This window comes from Gossypium hirsutum, chromosome D05, assembly GCF_007990345.1.
Source record: "Gossypium hirsutum isolate 1008001.06 chromosome D05, Gossypium_hirsutum_v2.1, whole genome shotgun sequence".
Lineage (NCBI taxonomy): Eukaryota > Viridiplantae > Streptophyta > Magnoliopsida > Malvales > Malvaceae > Gossypium > Gossypium hirsutum.
The window spans coordinates 63,805,955-63,827,311 of NC_053441.1; the positions used below are offsets into that span (position 1 = coordinate 63,805,955).

Below are 21,357 nucleotides of genomic sequence, written 5' to 3' on the forward strand. Positions count from 1 at the left end.
TGGTGTTGTTGGCAAATTTGTTGAGTTTTACGGTTTGTTCTATTATCACAAGTCTATCAACAGAGATATATATATATATTTACCATTATTATCCAATGTACATGCCTTCATCATCATTTATTATTTTTAATTTGCATGTCGGTGAGGGAATGGGTGAATTATCATTGGCTGATCGAGCCACAATAGCAAATATGTCGCCTGAATATGGAGCAACCATGGGCTTTTTCCCTGTAGATCATGTAACACTGCAGTATCTTAAGCTAACTGGTAGAAGTGATGAGACAGTGAGTTCAATTTTCCATGGGTTTCTATATTGTGCTACCTTGCCCAGTGTTATACTGGGTGGTTTGACATATGCTTTTTATACATCAGGTATCAATGATAGAAGGTTATTTGCGTGCAAACAAGATGTTTGTCGACTACAATGAGGTAAAATTTCCTCAACCCTTGCTGGTAGAAATACATTTTCAGATGGTATCATCATTCTTGACTCTATTTCCATGAGCAGCCTCAACAAGGAGCATACAGTTCCTTTTTACGGTTGGACCTGGCCGAAGTTGAACCCTGTATCTCAGGGCCGAAGCGGTATGCACATTACCTCTTTTCTTTTAATGCCTCTTTATTATAATTTACTTATTGACAGTTTTCTTTGATGCTTTCTACTAGGCCTCATGACCGAGTTCCTTTGAAAGAAATGAAGGCTGATTGGCATGCTTGTCTTGATAACAATGTTGGATTCAAGGTTAGACACAGACAGCTTTACTGCAGTTGGTTCATCAAAAAAACTCTTGTTTGATGTCATTCCATGGCGTGTGTTCATTAGAAACAAGTTCAAACTCTGGTAATAGTGTTGGCTTTAAGGTTTGAATTGCTAGGTCCCTTTTTGTAGCCTCAGGCCTAGTAAGCCTTTGTTTCTACCTTTACAAAACTTATCATTTTCCATCTTTCATCAGTCTACAAAACTAAAATTTTGAGCACATTTTTATGCATTTACTTATTTGTACATCATGCCATAATTGTGTAATCCTTGTTGCAGGGTTTTGCTGTGCCAAAGGAAGAGCAGAATAAAGTTGCTAAGTTCACATTCCATGGCCTGCCTGCCGAACTTAGACATGGAAGTGTTGTAATTGCAGCTATCACCAGCTGTACAAACACATCAAACCCTAGTGTCATGCTCGGGGCTGGGCTTGTTGCTAAGAAGGCTTACGAACTAGGTTTGGAGGTTAGTCTTAGCTTCTTGTATATATCCTGTGTTTTTAACCATTTAAGGTATCAATGTTTTCTGGGCTTGGAAATTTATGTGTAGGAAGCGAGTTAATTTGGAGCGGTATCTTGTGTTTCATAACTCTTGTGAAAATTTGGCCATATTGGGAGTAGTTTTGTATTATAGTTGCTTACCATTCTCTCATATCAGCATTGGAACTGTAAACTTGTGGATCTTGAGTGTGGTTTTTCTTCTCTCTTTATCTCCCCCTTTTTTTGTGTGTGCGTGTGTGTTTCAGTTTTCTTCTCTTTCTTTAAGGAAAAAAAAATGGTGAACTTCAACTCTGCTGTAGCTGGAAGACAAGTCTTGCCTGATATCTTAAAATGTACTTTCCATTATTATGCCCCAGGTCAAGCCATGGATTAAAACAAGTCTTGCTCCTGGATCTGGAGTTGTTACAAAGTATTTGCTTCGGAGGTATGTTGATTGCATATGATATTTCCTTTAAGAAGTTTAGTCATCCCTATTGTCTCTATCTTATCCCTTTTAAGAAAAAGAAAATGTCTCTGAAAACAGTCATTTCTTGCTCTTGATTTGGTGTTCTATAGTGGGCTGCAAAAATACTTGAATCAACAAGGTTTTAACCTTGTTGGTTATGACTGCACAACTTGTATCGGAAATTCTGGAGAACTTGATGAATCAGTTGCTTCGGGAATTTCAGAAAATGGTAAATTTTATTTCTTGAATGCAAAATCTGTTTCCTCATTTTCTTTTGAAAATTGCCAGCAGTTCTCTTGGTAGTGTTAGGGGGCTTTTTCCAGAAGTGTGAGGATTAATGGATAATCTCCGGTGATATATTTAAAAATTCTATCCAATTTTCTTGCTAGTTAAATTTTCATCAACTTGCTAAAATGTGCTAATATTTTCAGTTCTAGATTTTAGGCCAATCCTTATTTCATTTTAAATCATGTTTCCTTCTTGATTGTTCTAGTTCACATCCTGATTTATTTATTCCGCATGTGTCTTCAAAACTTGAAGTTTTACTCCCATTGGTTCCTTTTGGTTTTCTCTTATAATTCACCTTCACTAATTTTCAGCACCTGCTTTTACTTGTTTCTAGTTTCCCTCTGTCTTTGTTCCTTGCCCAATGTAATTTATCTTCACTAACAAATACCTCTGTCACTATTTCAGATATCATTGCTGCAGCTGTTCTTTCCGGGAATAGAAACTTTGAAGGTCGTGCTCATCCCCTAACCAGAGCTAACTATCTTGCTTCACCTCCATTAGTAGTTGCCTACGCCCTTGCTGGCACGGTAATGTATACTTTGCATTCTTATTGGTATTAACAAAAATGCAGCGTCTAATACATTTTCTTACTTTTGGATTAGTCATGCCACAAAATTTTAGACAATTTAGTTTGATACTATTCATGCAGTGGTGTTCCAAAAATTGGGCACTGCAGATTTTCTCTTTTGTTACTTGGCCTTTCAATATTTTTCCAACCCTATTCAATGTGAAAAGTTCTATTTATCAAACTTGATTTCAAGTCCGTGATGCATCATGGATCCAAGATCACAAATTTAAATTTGGAAGTTGATATAATAATATGATAATAATAGTGGTTTACGAGGATGCTCATTTTTTCTCTTGTGAATAGCAAGTCCAGGTTGATATTGTGTTAGCAGCATCTTTAGGTCCTTATTTCCGTATTTTCAGGTTGATATTGATTTCGAGAAAGAGCCTATAGGGACAGGAAAATCGGGTAAAAGTATATATTTCAAGGATATATGGCCTAGCAATGATGAGATCGCACAGGTAAATAATCTGTGAAGTCACTTGAAAGTTGACAGTGTTGCATACTATTTTGAGCCCAAATGATGTGGAATTTTGTAACGTGACAGGTTGTTCAATCTAGTGTGTTGCCTGATATGTTGAAGAGCACCTATGAAGCCATGTTAAGATAAATGAATTTGTTAGAATGCAGTTACAGGAGAGCTGAGTTGTTAGCTAGTCTGTTAAGAGAAGTTGAGCCTATAAATACTCTAGATGAGCCTTATGTAAAACTAAGTTTGAAATCAGAATTTTAGAATAAGAACTTTCACATTAAACCTGGAATCAACTTTCCGTCCCTGCTTCCACGCTTTATTCTTGGGATCCAAACTCAACATACATTCACGAGCCTCCATATTTCAAAAACATGACCGTAGAACCACCAGGCCCGCATGGAGTGAAAGATGCCTATTGCTTGCTCAATTTTGGTGACAGTATTACCACCGATCACATCTCTCCTGCAGGTAGCATCCAAAAGGATAGCCCTGCTGCTAAGTTTCTTCTTGAGCGTGGGGTGGACAAAAAGGACTTCAATTCCTATGGTAGTCGTCGAGGCAATGATGAAGCGATGGCAAGGGGCACCTTTGCCGATATCCGCATTGTCAACAAGCTTCTGAAGGGAGAAGTTGGTCCGAAGACTATTCATGTTCCGACAGGAGAAAAGCTTTATGTATATGATGCATCAATGGTGAGTTTTAACGTTGCTATTTAAAAATCCGTTGCTTCCACTTAGACTGCGATTACTAATGGAATATATTATCAACTTGCAGAGGTACGAGGCTGCTGGGCAAGACACGATAGTCTTAGCTGGAGCAGAGTATGGAAGTGGCAGCTCAAGAGATTGGGCTGCCAAGGGCCCAATGTTACTGGTACGGGCATTGGCTCACTAATTCTTGATATTGGAATATCGATTCTCTCTTTAACTCTTACATCCCAAACGGTTTTTCTGCTTTGTTCAGGGCGTGAAAGCAGTTATCGCCAAGAGCTTTGAGAGAATTCATCGAAGTAATCTGGTTATCCGTAACCTAAACAAAGAGTAGACAATTTGATATTGGCATACTTTGATCACGGTGGCATTCTTCCATTTGTTATCCGTAACCTAAACAAAGAGTAGACAATTTGGCTTCAAGTAAGTAGTCTCTTCACTTTGCTATCTGCTTTGATTGGATTTGACAGTGTATCATTCGATCGACAGTTAATAACTAGTACTGGTATCTCATTGTTCTCTATACGATCTGTTTTTCGTAATATTTCGTTGTAATATCTGGCGTGATTCATTTTGAAGCCGAATCAATTTGAAGAGTTAGATATGAAATCTAGTCTGTTTCCGAGTTCTCCTTCAAGATCTTTTTGTTTTTATACCTATTACTAGGGTTCTTCAAGTCTGTTTGTGGTATCCATAACCAGCATTTTTTAAAATTTAATTTTCATTTATGACATTAAGATCTTCAAAATTTTAACGTACATTGGATGGATGCGTTCTTATGTTTGTTTGTTTGTTTTTAATTTGTTCATTCTTCTTCGTTTAATTTAAAATTATGCATGTTTATATTTGTATGTTTAAGTTAAACAAACATATTCATAAACTTATAATTGAACATGTTCACAATCAATATTCATGAATAATTAATAAACAAATAAATAAACATAAACATATGATTATATATATTTAGATATAAAATGTCAAATATTAATATTTATAGTTATATTATAAATAAATAATAAGCACAAAAGTCATAATAATTTTATTAATATATAATAATGAAACAATAAACAAGTTTTGAATGATTTATTAAACGAATTTTTAATGAATGATAAATGAACTTGTTCATAAACATAAATAAACTAAACAAGCTTTGTTTGTGTTCAATATATTTAATAAACTAGTCTCAAAATCTTGATCATGTTCATTTATTTAGTTTAACAACCGAATATAAATGAATAAAAACTGAATTGTTTTTTATGTTCATTTGTAGCCCTATGCAATGGTAAAAGATATATTGTGCTTTCAATGAGAGATACAAGATTAAATCTTGAAAATAATATTATTGGGAGGGATAGTCACATATCTTAAATATAGACTATAAAACGGGCATGAAGAATAATAAAAAAAACAAAGCGCAGTTTGTAACATTTCTTTTGCAACAGAAAATGGTTAGTGGTGACTGTTTTGTTATTTTTTGAAAGTTGAATGATTGAGTTGAAACTTAAGTGATTGTTTTGTCAACTATACTAAAGTTGACTGATTGTTGGTGTAATTTACCCTTTAAAAAATTATAAATTTTAAAAAAAATTCTAAAAAAATATATTGATAGGTGTTGAATCCACCAATATAAACCTACACCTAATTTTGAAAATTTAAGCAGTATAGGGAGTAGGGCCGATCCCTCAGAAACTGGGTTTACTGCAAATTGTTGCTCTCTTGACCAGATTTATGTCGGGGCAGTTGTCGTGCCCAAGATATTAGGGGGGAGGATAAAATCAAAAACCTGGAACCTGAAATAAATAAATAAAACGCATAAAAAGATATATTGATAGGTGTTGAATCCACCAATATAAACCTACACCTAATTTTGAAAATTTAAGCAGTATAGGGAGTAGGGCCGATCCCTCAGAAACTGGGTTTACTGCAAATTGTTGCTCTCTTGACCAGATTTATGTCGGGGCAGTTGTCGTGCCCAAGATATTAGGGGGGAGGATAAAATCAAAAACCTGGAACCTGAAATAAATAAATAAAACGCATAAAAAGTAAAAGTTGAAAATGAAATAATAAAAAGCAGTTAAATAAATTTGAAGAAAAATTAATTAGAATAAGTTCAGCTTTAGGCACGGATTTTTCCTCATCTTTAAATCAATCCTTGAAATTAGATGAACTCCTCTTTTCCAATAAGCTAGTTATAGCTACCAAGGACACCTCGGACACCAACTCTTCATTGTGTAAATTAGTTATGGAACGTCCAATAACTAACCCTTACCGATCGAACAACCATGAAACGTTCGTGATTTAGAACTCCGATGGCTTTTCGTTCTAGAAGAGCCTAGCTCGAACCAATGTCCTCAACCGCGTAGGAAATTTAAATCTGGTTACTACTTCCCTTGACGGAACCAAACAACTATCTCCACTTGGCACGCTAATGTGTTCACAGAAAACCGATTAGAAACGTTCCTTTCGGAATTCCAACTATACTTCTAACCACACTAACTCAAATGACGTCTTTTTTGACTTAGTGTTGATCTGACTTTATGAGCTGACAAAATCATACTCTTAATCTGGAGAAAAAATAAGTACTGGAATTTAGGAGTTAATTTGCTCGGGTTCGTAACTCACGGGTTTTGACGAGGCTAATTTCGGCCTAAAGCTGAAAATGGATTTAGTTGGCTAAGGTTTGGGGCATGGTGGTATTGGATAAATTAAATAAGGTAAAATGGGTGAAAAAGATGGGTGGCGTGATTGAGTATGGGGCTGGAAATTTGATAACGAATTAAAGTGGATGTTAGCTACTGGAAATAAAAAGGGAATTTGGAAAATGAATTGCAAATGGTTTAAGTTGGTGGCTAACTAGGAATTAATAAATTGAAGAAAAAGAAACTAAAAGCAACAGAATAAATTTGTGAGTAGAAAGGAGAGAATGTATTGAAAGATAAAAGCTTTATATTTCACTTGATGATTAAAATGAACAATGTAGCCTCTATTTATATTAGTGGCCTTGCTAAATTAAGAGCCAACTAGTATAGAAAATCAAGGAAAAATATTCCATGATATAAAAAATATCCCAAAATAATCTCCCACTAAGTCAACAATTTCAGCTAATTATTCTTGGAAAAATTCTGCTTTGGCCCTTCTTCTTTGCTTCTTTCTTCAATCTAGCCCAATTGTTTTCTTTTTCTTCTATTTAGCCCCAAATTACACTCTTGCACAAAATTCAATAAATATGAAAAAAATTAGTGGTGCATTCTCATAAATTAACCAATTTAATTACATAAAATATGTAACTTTAGCATTTAATCATATATAAAGAAAGTTTAAAAAGTAAAAATTTTCTAGAATAATAATTTTGAGGACTTAAATAAGTTAATTTATGATTCAAGTTTATTGTATTAATAAAGTATTTATTATTATTATTCTTATTTTACTTTGAATTTTTTTTAAATTTATGTGCTATAACATTTAATTAATTTTATTGTAACAAGATTTTAATGTAACATGTTTATTTTTTAATTTAACTTTAACAATTTCACTCGATTTGGCTCGACTTGAATTTTATTTCACTTGACTCGATTTGAAAAAAAAATTCAAATAGAGTTAGGATGATAAAATAGGATTTACGAATTCGATTAATATGAAAATTTTTCACTCGATTCAATCGATCGCTCAATCTTATCCATAGATGTCAAAGTACTATAATCATGACTAATACTAACTTTGATTTCAATAGGCATAAAAAACTCACTGATATTAACAATTACATTGAACTTGACTCTTATGAGTGTTAAAATATCTCTAAAAAACATATGTCGAAAAAAATTTTGAAGATACATATTTTAATAAATAATCAATACATTTATAATATCAAAATAAAAAATAAAATAATTAATATAAATTTAAACTTAAAATTAAAAATATTAATAAAACTTTAATAAAAAATAAGTAATAAATTCTAGTCTTTAACTAAAAAATAATGTACATAACTCAAATCCACTGAATAAAATTAATTTATTGTTAACTTATGGCATTAAAACACAAATACTTGTATGGCATAAATAATTACAATTAAATTAATTTACAAAATATAATGTATTTCTTTTCAATGAGATTATCTTTTGATTAAAGTAAAGAATGATTGGTACCCAATAAAATAAAGAAATTGGAATGAGATTATCGTTCCAAAAACTCTGACCTGTTTTCCACTTTCTTGTGTTTTCCATCTCATTTGTCTCTATTCGTTGACTTCAACTCCATTCCCTGTTAACCCCAATTATACACAATCCATCTCCATTCCTTTCCCCCAATCTCCCCTTCCTTCTTCATCTCTCTCTTTGATTTCTTTGTACCAATTCCACCATGTTTGTCTTTGGAGAGGCTGCTCTTTCTGCCTTTTTGGAGCTGTTGTCTGCCAAGTTGCTTGACTCTGTACTCAACTTTGTGGCCGATCACCGGCAACTCCACCACCAACTCAAGCTGTGGCAATCCATATTCCCCGAGATCAAAGCAGTGTTGAACCATGCAGAGGAGAAGCAGATTAAGGACGAGGGTGTCAAGAATTGGTTGGGCGATCTCCAAGACTTAGCTTATGATGTGGATGACATCTTCGACGAGTTCGCTTACCAAGAGTTACGTCTCAAGCTCCAAAAAACTCAAGCACAAGCCAGCTCTAGTAAGGTACGGAAACTCATTCCAACCTGCTGTACTGGTGGTCATTTCTCTCCAATCGCTTTTATGTTCAATGCTAAGATGATTTCAAAGATAAAAGCAATCACCGATAGACTGAATAGTTTGAACACTCCAAGAAGTAATTTGGGGTTGAGTGAGATCATGTCTCAAGGCGCAACTTCCAAGGGAAAGAAACCCAGGCTGCAACCAACTTCCTTGATGGATGGAGCTGTGGAGTATGTTGGTAGAGCCAATGAGAAGCAAGAAATGCTCGAGTTGCTCAAAAGTAACAATTCCGATGGAGTTTGTGTCCTTTCCATCGTTGGCATGGGAGGGATGGGGAAAACAACTCTTGCTCAGCTTGTTTACAATGATCCCAGCATTAAGGAGTCTTTTGATCACAAGTCCTGGGTGTGCGTTTCTGATGACTTTGATGCTGTTAACATAACAAAGACGATTTTAAGATCCCTCGACGCTGACTCACATGATGAGAATGACTTGAACTTGCTTCAAGTCAAGTTGAAGGAGAAGTTATCCAGAAAAAGGATGTTGCTTGTTTTAGATGACATTTGGAACGAGAGTTACAGTGATTGGACCATCTTACGGGCTCTATTTGGAGCAGAAACCAAAATTATTGTAACAACTCGACTCCAAAAGGTTTCATCTAATGTCGATTCGGTGAAAGCGTTTTACTTGGATAAACTCTCGCATCATGATTGTTTATCCATATTTGCTCAGCATGCATTGAACAAGAAACTTTGATGGGCATCTCCAATTTAAAGAAATTGGAGAGAACATAGTGAGAAGGTGCAACGGCTTACCTTTGGCAGAAAAAGCCATTGGAAGCTTATTACGCACAGTTACGGATCATAGTGAATGGGAAAAAGTATATGAGAGCGAGATATGGGACCTACCAGAAGATCCATGTGGCTTAATTCCAGCTTTGCGATTAAGCTACCATTATCTTCCTCCTCATTTGAAACGATGCTTTGCCTACTGCTCCATATTTCCTAAAGATTATGAATTTGAAGAAGAAGAGATAATCGTGTTATGGAGAGCAGAAGGTTTCTTGCAATCAAAAATTAAAATTCAAGGCAAAGGTCTTGGAAACCAATATTTTCAAGATCTAGTGTCAAGGTCATTTTTTCAAAGATCTATTGAAGACAAATCCCGTTTCGTGATGCATGATCTTATGAATGATTTAGCTCAATCAGTTGCAGGAGAAATATGTTGCAGAGTGGAGGGTGAAAAGCAACAAAAGTTTTCGCATCGTTCTCGCCACTCAGCTTATGTTATCGATGATCGGTGTCAGAGTGTAAAGAAGTTTGAGGCATTTTATCAAATGACTTCTTTACGTACTTTCTTACGCTTAATGGCTCCAAGTTATGAGGTATTCTATTTATCTAACGTTGTCTTGGAGGATTTGTTGCCAAGACTTAGCTACTTAAGGGTTCTTTCTTTGGGTGGGTATGAGATCTATGATTTGCCCGACTTTTTTGAAAATTTAAAACATCTACGCTACTTAAATTTTTCTAGAACCAGAATCAATCGTTTACCTGATTCTTTGTGTAGTCTTTATCATTTGGAGACTTTAATATTAAGAGATTGTTCAAAGCTCAAAAATTTACCCTCGAAGATGGGAAACCTTGTCAACTTGCATTTTCTTGATATTAGAGGTGCGAATTCAATAGAAAGGATGCCCTCCGGATTTGATCAGCTAACTCAGCTTCAAACGTTGTCTAATTTTGTTATAGGGGAAGGTGATGGACGTCTTATTAGAGAATTGAAAACTTTGTCAAACCTTAGAGGTAATTTTTGTCTTTCTGGATTGGAGAATGTTAATGGTCAAGATGCGAGGGAAGCTAAGTTAAATGAGAAGCTAGGGATTGATGGGTTAGAACTACAATGGGGTACAGCCTTGGAGAATAATACAAGGAAAACAGAAGTTGAAGAGCGGGTGTTGGACTTTCTTCATCCTCCGAAAAGGCTTGAGCAACTCATCATTGAGAATTACGGGGGTGTAAAATTCTCATCTTGGATAGCTGATTCTTCCCTCAAGAATTTATCGTCTTTGAAGCTTCGCAATTGTAAAAACTGCAAGTCATTACCATCAGTTGGAAGGTTGCCATTGTTAAAATATCTTTCAATTATTGGTTTCGATCAAGTACAGAAGATTGGTGTTGAGCTCTTCGGAGAAAATCAATTGAATCCATTTGCATCATTAGAGATTCTGTCTTTTGAGAGTCTTCCAAATTGGAAGGAGTGGGACACTTGTGAAGGAGACGAGAAGGTTTTGAAACTCCCCAGCCTTCGTGAGCTTTCAATCATAAACTGTCCTCAATTGTTGGGAAGGTTGCCTACCTATCTTTCTTCCTTGCAAAAACTTGAAATTCATGGCTGTACGAATTTGGTAGTTTCAATATCAAGTTTCCCGTCACTGTGTAAATTCAGTATACGAGGGTGTGCAGAACTGGTGGATGATTGCTCTTCTCCTGCAAAGGAGCTTTCCTCTTTGCAAACTTTGTCTCTTTCTAACATTTCAAAGTTTAATATTCCAGCAGATAGGACAATGTTGAGGTTTGGAAACTCAGAACATTTTGCAATTGATGGTTGGGAGGAGTTGGCATCTCTATCATGGTATGGGTTTAGTTTAGTTGGACATCGTTTCATTTCCGTTTCGAGTTGTCCTCAACTGCAGTCTTTGGAAGCCAAGGAAGCCGAATTGCAACCTGACAAGATTTCATGTGTTGAATCTCTACGGATATATGACTGTGAAAGGCTCAATAGACTGCCACAAGTCTTACATGAGCTCACATTCCTTACAGATATGGAAATTCGGGGTTGTCGAGGCTTGGTTTCTTTTGCAGAGAATAACTTACCTCTTAAATTAAAAAAGCTGACAATTGATACCTGTGAGAATTTGGAGTATTTGGTTGATGAAAAAGAAGATAATAAGAGTATGAGTAGTACCCTCTGTCTTCTTGAGGAGTTGTCTATCTATAAGTGTCCGTCTCTAATGTCTTTGTCATCGAAGGGGCGCAAAAATATTTGCAATCAGCTTCAACTTCTCTATATTACTGACTGCTCAAAACTGAGTTGCATATTTTCAAACACCAAGTTTCCCATAACGCTTAAACATTTGAGAATCGGAGAATGTCCGGAGTTGGAATACATAGCCCAAGAGTTTGAGGAAACCGCTTGTCTTGAATCTATTCTATTTTTCAGATCTGGAATTAAATCTCTACCACGAGGACTAGACAAGCTCAAACAGCTCCAGGAGATTTGTTTGCATTCGTGTTCAAATTTGTTTTCTTTTGAAGAAAGTGGGATGCCCAGCACCAGCTTCAGAGCTTTTGGAGTTGATGGTTGTGGAAATTTTGGAGCCCTTCCTAAGTGCATGGCCAGCATCACCTCCCTTCGACGATTAAGATTGCGCGACTGTTCGGCTGACATATCATTTCCGTCGGAGGGATTCCCTGCCAATCTCACATCACTTACAATCTCAAACGCACCCAAGATTTATAGGTCACTTGTGGAATGGGGATTAAATAAACTCACCTCTCTTCAAGAATTGACCATCGGAGGTGGAGGATGCTCAAACGTGGTGTCATTCCCAGAAGAAGGGATTGGAATGATGCTGCCTCCTTCTCTCACCTATATCATGCTTTTCGGATTTGAGAACCTGGAATTCATGTTCTCCGAAGGCTTTCAAGACCTCGCCTCTCTTAAAGGATTGGACATCGATAATTGCCCCAAGCTAACATCTCTTCCAAAAAAAGACATGCTTCTCTCGCTTGGATATTTATATATTTCCAGTTGTCCGTTGCTGAAAGAATAGTGCTCAAGCGATAAAGGACGAGAGTGGTCTAAGATTTCCCACATACCCCTTGTTGCAATTGATGGTAAAGCAGTCATCCCGAGGGAATCAGATTCAAAGATGAGCCGCAAAATCTGTGATTGATTTCTTCAGAGTCATGGGAGAGGTACAAAAAACCATTTCAAACAAGTACTTTCCTTAGGAACAAGATAAGAATAGGAATCGGTATAAAGTTATTGATTGATATTTGCAGGAATTGAAAGCGAAGTTGGGGTGGAAGTGAGGTTTCAGAAAGATCCTTTGAAGGAAAAGTAAAAAAGATGTCACTTCTCGTGTTAAATGGGTGGAATTTGTCATTTAGTGTTACAGTAGTTTCAGATGTTTGTAAACTTGTTTCTTGGCTTTGGGGTTTAATTTTGGAGTAGCATTAGATCATTGGTTATTCTAGAATATGAGCTTTGTCTATTGTTTATTTTATACGATATAATAGGGAAGAATAAGATGAACAATTTCACATTAAACTTCAATCTTATAACATTTTCCTTATTTTCAATATATCTTTACTTGGTTTGGAAAAGGATATTCCACCCTTGTTAAATATTCTTCTATTTTTATTTCAACATTTTTATCCAATTTTCTCTTATTTTTCTATTTCACTTTCTTGTTTTTTCTTTCCTATTTCAATTTTATTTCTTTCTTTTCTTCCTATTCATTTCCTCTCTTTTCCAACCTTAGTTGTCGCTAGCATGTACTATAGCCGCACTACGACATTTGTTCTTCTGTCCAAATAATGGCATTGGTCAACTCTCATTTGCTAAAAATAGCAAAAATTTTAAGCAAACATTTCAAGAATTTCAAAGTTATCCACTCACTCATTTCAAGGCTCTCATTTGCTAAAAATAACAAATCTCTACAAGTATAAATAGCCCTAACTATTCACTCATTCCTCACTCACCTTCTCTTTTCCCATTCTTCATTCTTTCACTTCTCATTTGAGAGAGCAATACAAGAGTTTGAGAGAAGCATTGTAAAAGTTCTTTGAGTAGCAAAATTTAGAATCTTAAAAGCATTTGTGTGAAGGAGCAAAGCAGAAGGAAGGAGGAAAAGGAACACAAGTTGAGCTATAGAGAAACACCATATTTGTCTTCAAGTTACTTTCCTCTTTTTTTTTTTTAACTTTTTAATTTGTTATGAATTGATGAACATGATTGTTACATATTTTCTCTTTCAATTTAATTAACATGACTTAATTCTGTTGTTGTTAGATTGATTGCATTCTTTTAACTTAAATTGTTAAAATTTTGTTAATGATGTTATGTGTCTTGATTGCTTATTCATTCAAATAAAATCATGAACATGTTATTCATACATTATAAATGTAGGGAAGCAATCCAATTAACTATTTAATCCAAGCAAGATTTGTAACACCCCTAATCCGTCTCCTTCGTTAGATTAGGGTTACGGAGCAATCCTACACTAAACAGAACATTCATCATCAAAACAGAAACAATTATGCAATTCAAGAACTATCATTGAATAAATCAATAAAAATAACAAAATTCAAATCACTTAAACAATGTTAGCAAATTAATATACAATTAAATGTTAAAAATAACATATAAGCCATAAAATGTACTTTTAAAAAATATATATGCTATACAATTAAAATACTATTATTACCATATAAAAATAATATTTGAAACTTAAATATATATGGGCGTGTGAAAAGTTATAAAAAATAGATTTGTGTGTAACTGTTTGTAATTATCTGCACAATTAATCTAATTTTTATTCTGTAGTTAGTTGCTCTAATTACACTTGGGAACATTTGGTTAGTTGAATCTTACATTACAGTTTGTAATATTACATTCTTAAATGAGATTATGTTGTTTGGATTCTTGAAAATTTTGGTCATCCCATTCTCACATTATTGAATAATGTCAAGATACCATTAGTAAAATATAATTTTGTTATAGTTCATTTATTTGGTTATCTCATATGATGGAAAATAAAAGTTAACATTTATTTTTATTATATTAGTGAATATAATTTTCCCAAAATAACTGTAATTAAAAATCAAAATGGTTTTTTTTTTCTTCTTTTTCTTTTCTCTCTTAACTTTTAAAAACCTTAGTTTAACTTTTTTAATTTTTTTCATGATGGAAAAAAATAAATCACAGATTGTGAGTAATGCATCAAAAATGTCATAAAATAAAAATTAATAGAAAATTGTGTGGATGTGATGATTAAAGGTTATGATTATCACTCCATTTCCGAAACATTAAAATTATATATATGTATTTGTGTATATATATATATATCACAACTATTTTGTGCAATTTTTAGTTTCAATAAAAAAAACAAACCATATAAATAAGTTATCATAATTAAATTTAGAAATTGTTGATCTGATGAATTTATATGATAAATTAAGGTGTAATAAAAATTAATTTCTTAAATTTTTATAATTTTATAAATAAATTTATGATTTTATTCAAGTCACTAGACGATTAATGTAACACTCCTCAATCAACCTGGTCACCGGACTTGAGTTATAGAATGCTACATCAATATTGAAACTTTATCACATGCACACATAGTTTCAAGCAAGATAAATTTCATGACAATTCACAAAATTTACAGAGGTGTTCGCGGCTAAACAATCATACAACCTTAGAAATAATTTAATATGTGTTTAAGGACCATTCAGCAAATCTTCAAAGAAATTAATGCAAGTATCGATACACAAACTAATGTATTGATATTTTGTAAAATGCGTATCGATACTAACAAGAAAAAATGATACCAACTTAGCATTTTGTCAAATCTTGAATCCAAACATTTTATCAATACTCAGGCACGAGTATCGATATTTTTACCCTAAGTATTGATACTCAAGCACTATCATTTCAACATTGAGATATCGATACTTATAACCTGAATATTGATACCTTTGTATAAATCGAAAAAAATACGAAAAAACAGTGCAAAATTCGTGCTCAAACAATTTCCTTTTAAACATGCATCCTCAATACAATGGGTGAGTTTGGATGGGCGGTACATTTACTTATGGTTAGTGTAAAAATAGTGGTGACAATTAAATTAGATATTGTCACGATATCTAACATCCAATTTACCAAACTTATAACCCAAAACAACATCAATACTTCAACTATTCAGACCCAAATAAAACCAATAAAATAAGGATAACATCCAACACAATTCCAAAATCATAATAAACCCATTAAGAACATAATAATAACCTTGGACATCCACCTCTCATCCCGACCTCGGCCCCATCCTCCAACCCCTAGGTCGACTGCCCTTTTCCCAATTATTGTATTAGAACTAAATCTTTATATTATTCGCTGAATTTTAACTGATCATCTATTCTTCCCACACGTAGTTTCAGCTAGCTTGGACAGCATCTCAAATTATTTGTTATTTAGATGATAATTTTAGCTGGTAAAGTAGTGTCGCTTTGGCCGAGTGGTTAAGGCGTGTGCCTGCTAAGTACATGGAATTTTCCCGCGAGAGTTCGAATCTCTCAGGCGACGTTAATATTTTTGTCAACCCCGGATGAGATGCCCGCCACCGGCGACGTCAAGGGTGGGTGTTGGTGTTGATGGAGCCTTCTTCGACAGTTGCGTGCTTTGGTCTCCTCTGTTGAGGTTTTCTCCCTATGTTGGCTGTGCCAGAAGTTTTGTGGTGGTTTAGCTACGGCTTAATTAGCAGCTCGTTTAGCCTCTCGAGCTTCGGCCTTCTCCTCCTTTCGCCTCTTCCTTTCTAGTGCTTCCTTAGCTTTAGCTATCTCCTCCAACCGGCGTTGCTCCTTTAATTTAGCCACTTCATCTTCCGGGTTTTTTACAAAAATAATATAAAAAAAATAAAAAATTATCAAAATGTTATAATTTTTTTTATTTACCAAAATATATATAATTTTTTATTTACCAAAATATATAAAAAAAACCAAAAAAACAAAAAAAAAATCTGGACCGATTTGATAGTTCCCTTGGTCAAGGGAACACTGTTGGCGGCACCAAACAAGGAAACCTTGTTGGCGGCACCAAACAAGGATTCCTTGTTGGCGGCACCACCTTAAATATTAAGGGTGGAGGAAGGGAAAAAAAAAGAAAATAAGGTAATTATTATTATTAATTTAAGATTTTTGCAATATTTGTGTGTTAAAAAATAATGTTAAGTACATTTTACGTATTTTATTAATTTATTTAGGATATATAATTTTTGAGATATATTTAGCATGAAAAAATTAATGGTATGTACATTATATGTTGATTAGGAATTTTTTTATGAAATTGACTTAGGATGTTGAAATTAGTTTTGTTAGGAAAATAACATTAAAAGTAAAATGATAAAGAAATATATTTAAGAAAACATAAAATACGAAAAGAAAAAACGAAAATTATATATTCACCGAAAGTAAAAAAATGCGAAAAAAATTATATCTTTAATAAATTGTAAACATAATGCACTGAAAAAGTATAAAATTATAAAATTTAAAATTACGATATTTTTTAAAATAATAAAATGCGGAGAGAAAAATACGAACAAATGGCCAAAATAATAGTGTATTACTAACTTTTTAAAAAATTGAGAAATAGTTAATACAAATATTTTAAAAAAAATGTAATGAAATAATATAAAGTAATAAAATAAAAAAATAAATATATTTTTATTGAAAATAAAAATCGGGAAAAAAATACGAGCAAATGGCAGGGATAAGGATTTTTTTCTTACACCAAATAAAAAACCCGGTTTTAGTAATTTTTTTATTTTGGTAAATAAAAAATATATATAATATTTTGGTAATTTTTTAAATATTTTATTATTTTTGTAATGTTTTATTATGGGTTTTATAAAAAAATAATATAAAAAATAAAAAATTACCAAAATATTATAACTTTTTTTTATTGATCAAAATATATATAATTTTTATTATTTACCAAAATATTTCAAAAAAAAATAAAAAAAAAAGAATAAAAAAGGAAAAAAAACACAGTAAATTTATAAATTAATTTTACACTAAATACACTAAATAATACAAGTAAATGGCAGGGATAATGGTTTTTTTACAGTAAATTAATTTTAAAAACACACTAAATTAATAAATTTAAAACATTATGTAAAATTATAAAATTAGAAATGAAGATATTTTTTAAAGTAATAAAATGCGGAGAAAAAAATACGAACAAATGGCCGAAGTAAGAGTTTTTTACTAACTTTTTTTTTCAACTTGCAGGCTTCGCAATGGCTTCATTGATTAGCAAAAAAAGCCACATATCTGATGCGATTAATAACGCGGTATGAGTTACTATTTATTATTTATTTAAAAATGATAGACGTACAAAGAAATAATGTTATCGTAAAATTTTTCTGTAATTTTACACTATCAGGACTCGTACCGAGTTTTAAGGGGCCGTGTGAGTGTTTTGAAGAATACTCTGGATGCACGGTTGATGCCGTACTTAGAGCTAGCCGGATTTGGGTCTGTAGCACAGATCCAGTACACCGTATTGCGCTTTCATTTAATATCTGCGCTAGTGAAGCGGTGGCGCCAGGAGACCTACACTTTTCATTTTCCGTGCGGGGAGTGCACGGTGACCTTGGAGGATGTAGCGTTGCAACTTGGGCTCCCAATTGACGGGAGTCCCGTAACGGGAATATCTACATTTACCGATCCGGATGCACTTTGCTATCAGCTTTTAGGAGACTCACCAGGGAACGGTGAGTCATATTTTTCGGGCGTATCATTTACATGGCTGAAAGCCAAGTATGGACAATTATCAGCGACAGCCACTGAAGGCGAGTTGATGTGCGTTGCTCGAGCGTACATCATGCATATCATAGGGGGAGAACTGATGCCTGATGCAAGCAACGACAAGGTGCATTTGATGTACTTGCCCCTATTAGCTGACTTGTCCACTGTTAGCTCCTATAGCTGGGGCTCAGCTGTGCTAGTAGTCTTGTATCGAGAGCTTTGTCGGGCGACAGATCCGAAAGTTCGCGACATTGGCAGATGCCTCTCACTGCTGCAGTCCTGGGTGCTGTATCGGATGCCATTTTTGGCATCGGTTAGACACCAATCGTATGTTTATCCACTGCTGAGCAGGTGATAAAATATAACTTATCGTTATTTGTAGTCATAATATATTGACTAATGTTACCAACCAACTCTAAACGCTATATTTGTTTTTTGTAGGTGGAGTGGTCGTCCGGGTATCGGGCAGTCGTACAATGTCCCGCTATATCGCCTCATGATTGAACAGTATGCCCGGGATGGGGTAAGATGCTATTCTAATATTCATGCTGTAGTCATATTCATGACATCTTACTTTCTATATCTTACGCACACGTTATGGGTAATTATAACCATGTTATTAATCATGCAGTTTATATGGACGCCGTACCGAACGCCAGAAATTACCGCCGTGGTACCCTCGTCTGCGTACGTGCATTCGTACATATGGTGCACTAACGCACCAATTATAAATTTTAACATGGTCGAGTGGTATAACGGGGATCGGGTGCTACGGCAGTTTGGTGCAATCCAACCTATCCCGGATCCGCCGTGTGAGGTGGGAGAAGTGCACGGCAAGAATAAGAGAGGAAAATCAGTGATAGATTGGGGAATTAAGCACCGAAAATTTGTGGCGCTGTGGAATGATCGATTTCATCGAAGACCTCAGATGGTTATGGCTACCGACTCGCAACCATCAGAAGAGTATATGCAATGGTACATTAGTTGCGGGAAGCCATATTTATACGGAGGCCAGTCGGTTGTAATCTCCCCGCACATGCAGCGACATAGGGGATCGTCCACAGCGGCCAAGCGTGATGCAGATCCCATGGCATATTATTCTCCGGAACCACCAGAGCCCGAGCAGGAGCCCCAGCCAGATTCGGAACAATCTGGGTTTGTCGGTTCAGATAGCTATCATCCGGAATTGCCAGGCACTGACAATTTGCCGAGCTTCTCAGGGCCAGAATATGCATACGACTTTGAACTATTCGGATCCTACTCACCCGGCCCATACTCGCCCGGCCAAAATATGCTGCATCTGCTCCCCGATCGAAGAAGCGTTAATGTCTTCATCGTCGATATCATCAGGTACATCGTCTACATCGGGATCACCATCACTATTGACCTCTTCATCCCAATGATCGCCACCACCTTCTTCTTCGCAACCACCTTCTTCTTCACCACCAACCATATCAACATCGGGTGTAATATTCAGGTCGATACCGATCCCAACCATACTTGATTCACTATCAACGTATGATATTGGAGCCACCATCCGCGGTTCTTCAGCCCCGTCTTCTTCATCAGATGCATTTTGCTCCATACCGACTAACTCAGCAAATAAGTGAATCGGTGCATTCTTGTCACTCCCATTCCCACAGTAGAGATCGACCATTGTCTCAACGTCTTTGTCGTCTGCAAGTTCCATTTCAACGAATTTGACTGGATTTGTCGAAACTGGAAACTTGTAGAAAATTTTTACTATCCTTCTCCCACAACGTCTTAAAATTTTTGCATTAATCCTTGCCTTCATTTCATCAAACGAGACATTTCTATTAAATCTCATTGCTATTTGTTGCTGACATTCAAATACACATCCAACACTTGTTGTTAAGATGACTCCGTCGAAATAAACGCATAGAAAAAACTTAGCATCCATCTTCAATATTTAATCTGTCAAAAAAATAAACAAAATCTCGTAAAACATCTTGCACGGATAATAAAATAAATAACTTAAATAAAAAAAAACTAATGTTTCAATATTCAATTTTGTACATGAAAGCCATTTAACCACTAATCCTAATAACTAACACAATAATAATATTAATAATTTTATATACAAAATAATACTAACTAAAATTATTAATAACTAACTACAAAAATAATACTAATTTTTTACTAACAATAATACTAACTAACATCTTAATAATAATAATAATAATAATAATAATAATACTATAAAATTTTTATTTTTTTGTAATATTTTGATAATAAAACCCTAACTAAAACTATTAATTTGAGTTTTATTGATTTTAATCTTAATAACTAAACTAAAACAAAAAAAAATACAAATTATACAAAACAATAACAATAACATAATCAATTATTTTTAAAAAAATACCTGATTTTTCTCTTCTCTTTCTCTCTTTTTCTTTTTTTTTCCGCAGCACCTCTTCTTTCTTTTCTTTTTCTTCTAATTTTTCTTGTTTCAGCTGGATAGAGTTCGTGTTTATAACACGAGTGGTGCCGCCAACAGGGAACCCTTGTTTGGTGCCGCCAACAGGGAACCCTTGTTTGGTGCCACCAACAGGGTTCCCTTCTTTGGTGCCGCCAACAGTGTTCCCTTGACCCAGGGAACTGTCAAATCGGTCCAGGTTTTTTTTTTTCTGTTTTTTATTTTTTTTGTTTTTTTAGTTTTTTTTTTATATATTTTGGTAAATAAAAAAATTATATATATTTTGGTAAATAAAAAAAATGTATAACATTTTGGTAATTTTTATTATTTTTTTATATTATTTTTGTAAAAAACCCTCATCTTCCTTACTCAATTCCTCTACCTTCTTGTCCGATTCCTCCTTCTCTGTTCTCTTCGGCTTCTCTTCTTCCGCCTCTTCGATTTTATCCCCATTAGAAGCAGTTGCCGAAACAGTTTCTGTAGGAGCAGATTGCATAAACTTCTTTTGCTCCACAACCTTTGCATTTTCGACAAGGCATCTCAAAGTATTTATTAACTTAACATTCACTGAAGTCGCTTTGGCCGAGTGGTTAAGGCGTGTGCCTGCTAAGTACATGGGATTTTCCTGCGAGAGTTCGAATCTCTCAGGCGACGTTAATTATTTTACTATTTTTTTTGGTTTAAATTTGCTTGTAGTCCTTATATTATTTTTGGATAAACTACATTATAGGTCATTGAATTATTAATTAAATTATATTATGGTTATTTAATTTTAAAAAATTACAAAATAGTCATTAGACAGTTAGGATTTTTTTTCCTTTAAAATTCAGCTAGCAAGCCCTAAGCGACAATTCCATGATTGATACGGTAGATTAATATTCATTGAGAAGTAGAAAAACATACCTTATATCCAACTCAT

The 21,357-nt window shown here is 34.4% G+C and overlaps 3 protein-coding genes, 2 non-coding genes and 1 pseudogene across 5 annotated transcripts; all 6 read left to right on the top strand.

Moving 5' to 3' along the window:
• The first annotated feature begins 121 nt into the window (after positions 1–121).
• On the top strand, positions 122–4,316 carry LOC107887951 (aconitate hydratase, cytoplasmic-like; annotated as a pseudogene).
• A 3,622-nt stretch (positions 4,317–7,938) lies between these two features.
• Positions 7,939–9,167, top strand: LOC107887950 (putative disease resistance RPP13-like protein 1). Its single transcript, XM_016812161.2, has one exon. It carries the CDS (start codon positions 8,097–8,099, stop codon positions 9,165–9,167), a length of 1,071 nt encoding a protein of 356 aa, XP_016667650.2. The 5' UTR covers positions 7,939–8,096.
• Positions 9,164–12,873, top strand: LOC107887463 (putative disease resistance protein At3g14460). Its single transcript, XM_016811727.2, has 2 exons — positions 9,164–12,388; positions 12,476–12,873. Exon 1 carries the CDS (start codon positions 9,586–9,588, stop codon positions 12,241–12,243), a length of 2,658 nt encoding a protein of 885 aa, XP_016667216.1. The 5' UTR covers positions 9,164–9,585; the 3' UTR covers positions 12,244–12,388; positions 12,476–12,873.
• A 2,824-nt stretch (positions 12,874–15,697) lies between these two features.
• Positions 15,698–15,779, top strand: TRNAS-GCU (transfer RNA serine (anticodon GCU)). The gene has a single exon. It is a non-coding gene; the product is annotated as a tRNA-Ser (tRNA).
• Positions 15,780–15,801: 22 nt separating this feature from the next.
• Positions 15,802–19,246, top strand: LOC107887948 (serine/threonine-protein phosphatase 7 long form homolog). The gene is made up of 6 exons (XM_016812160.2): positions 15,802–15,922; positions 17,483–17,544; positions 17,637–18,352; positions 18,443–18,524; positions 18,633–19,156; positions 19,222–19,246. Exons 1-6 carry the CDS (start codon positions 15,802–15,804, stop codon positions 19,244–19,246), a joined length of 1,530 nt encoding a protein of 509 aa, XP_016667649.2.
• A 1,764-nt stretch (positions 19,247–21,010) lies between these two features.
• Positions 21,011–21,092, top strand: TRNAS-GCU (transfer RNA serine (anticodon GCU)). Its single transcript has one exon. It is a non-coding gene; the product is annotated as a tRNA-Ser (tRNA).
• The last annotated feature ends 265 nt before the right edge of the window (positions 21,093–21,357 follow it).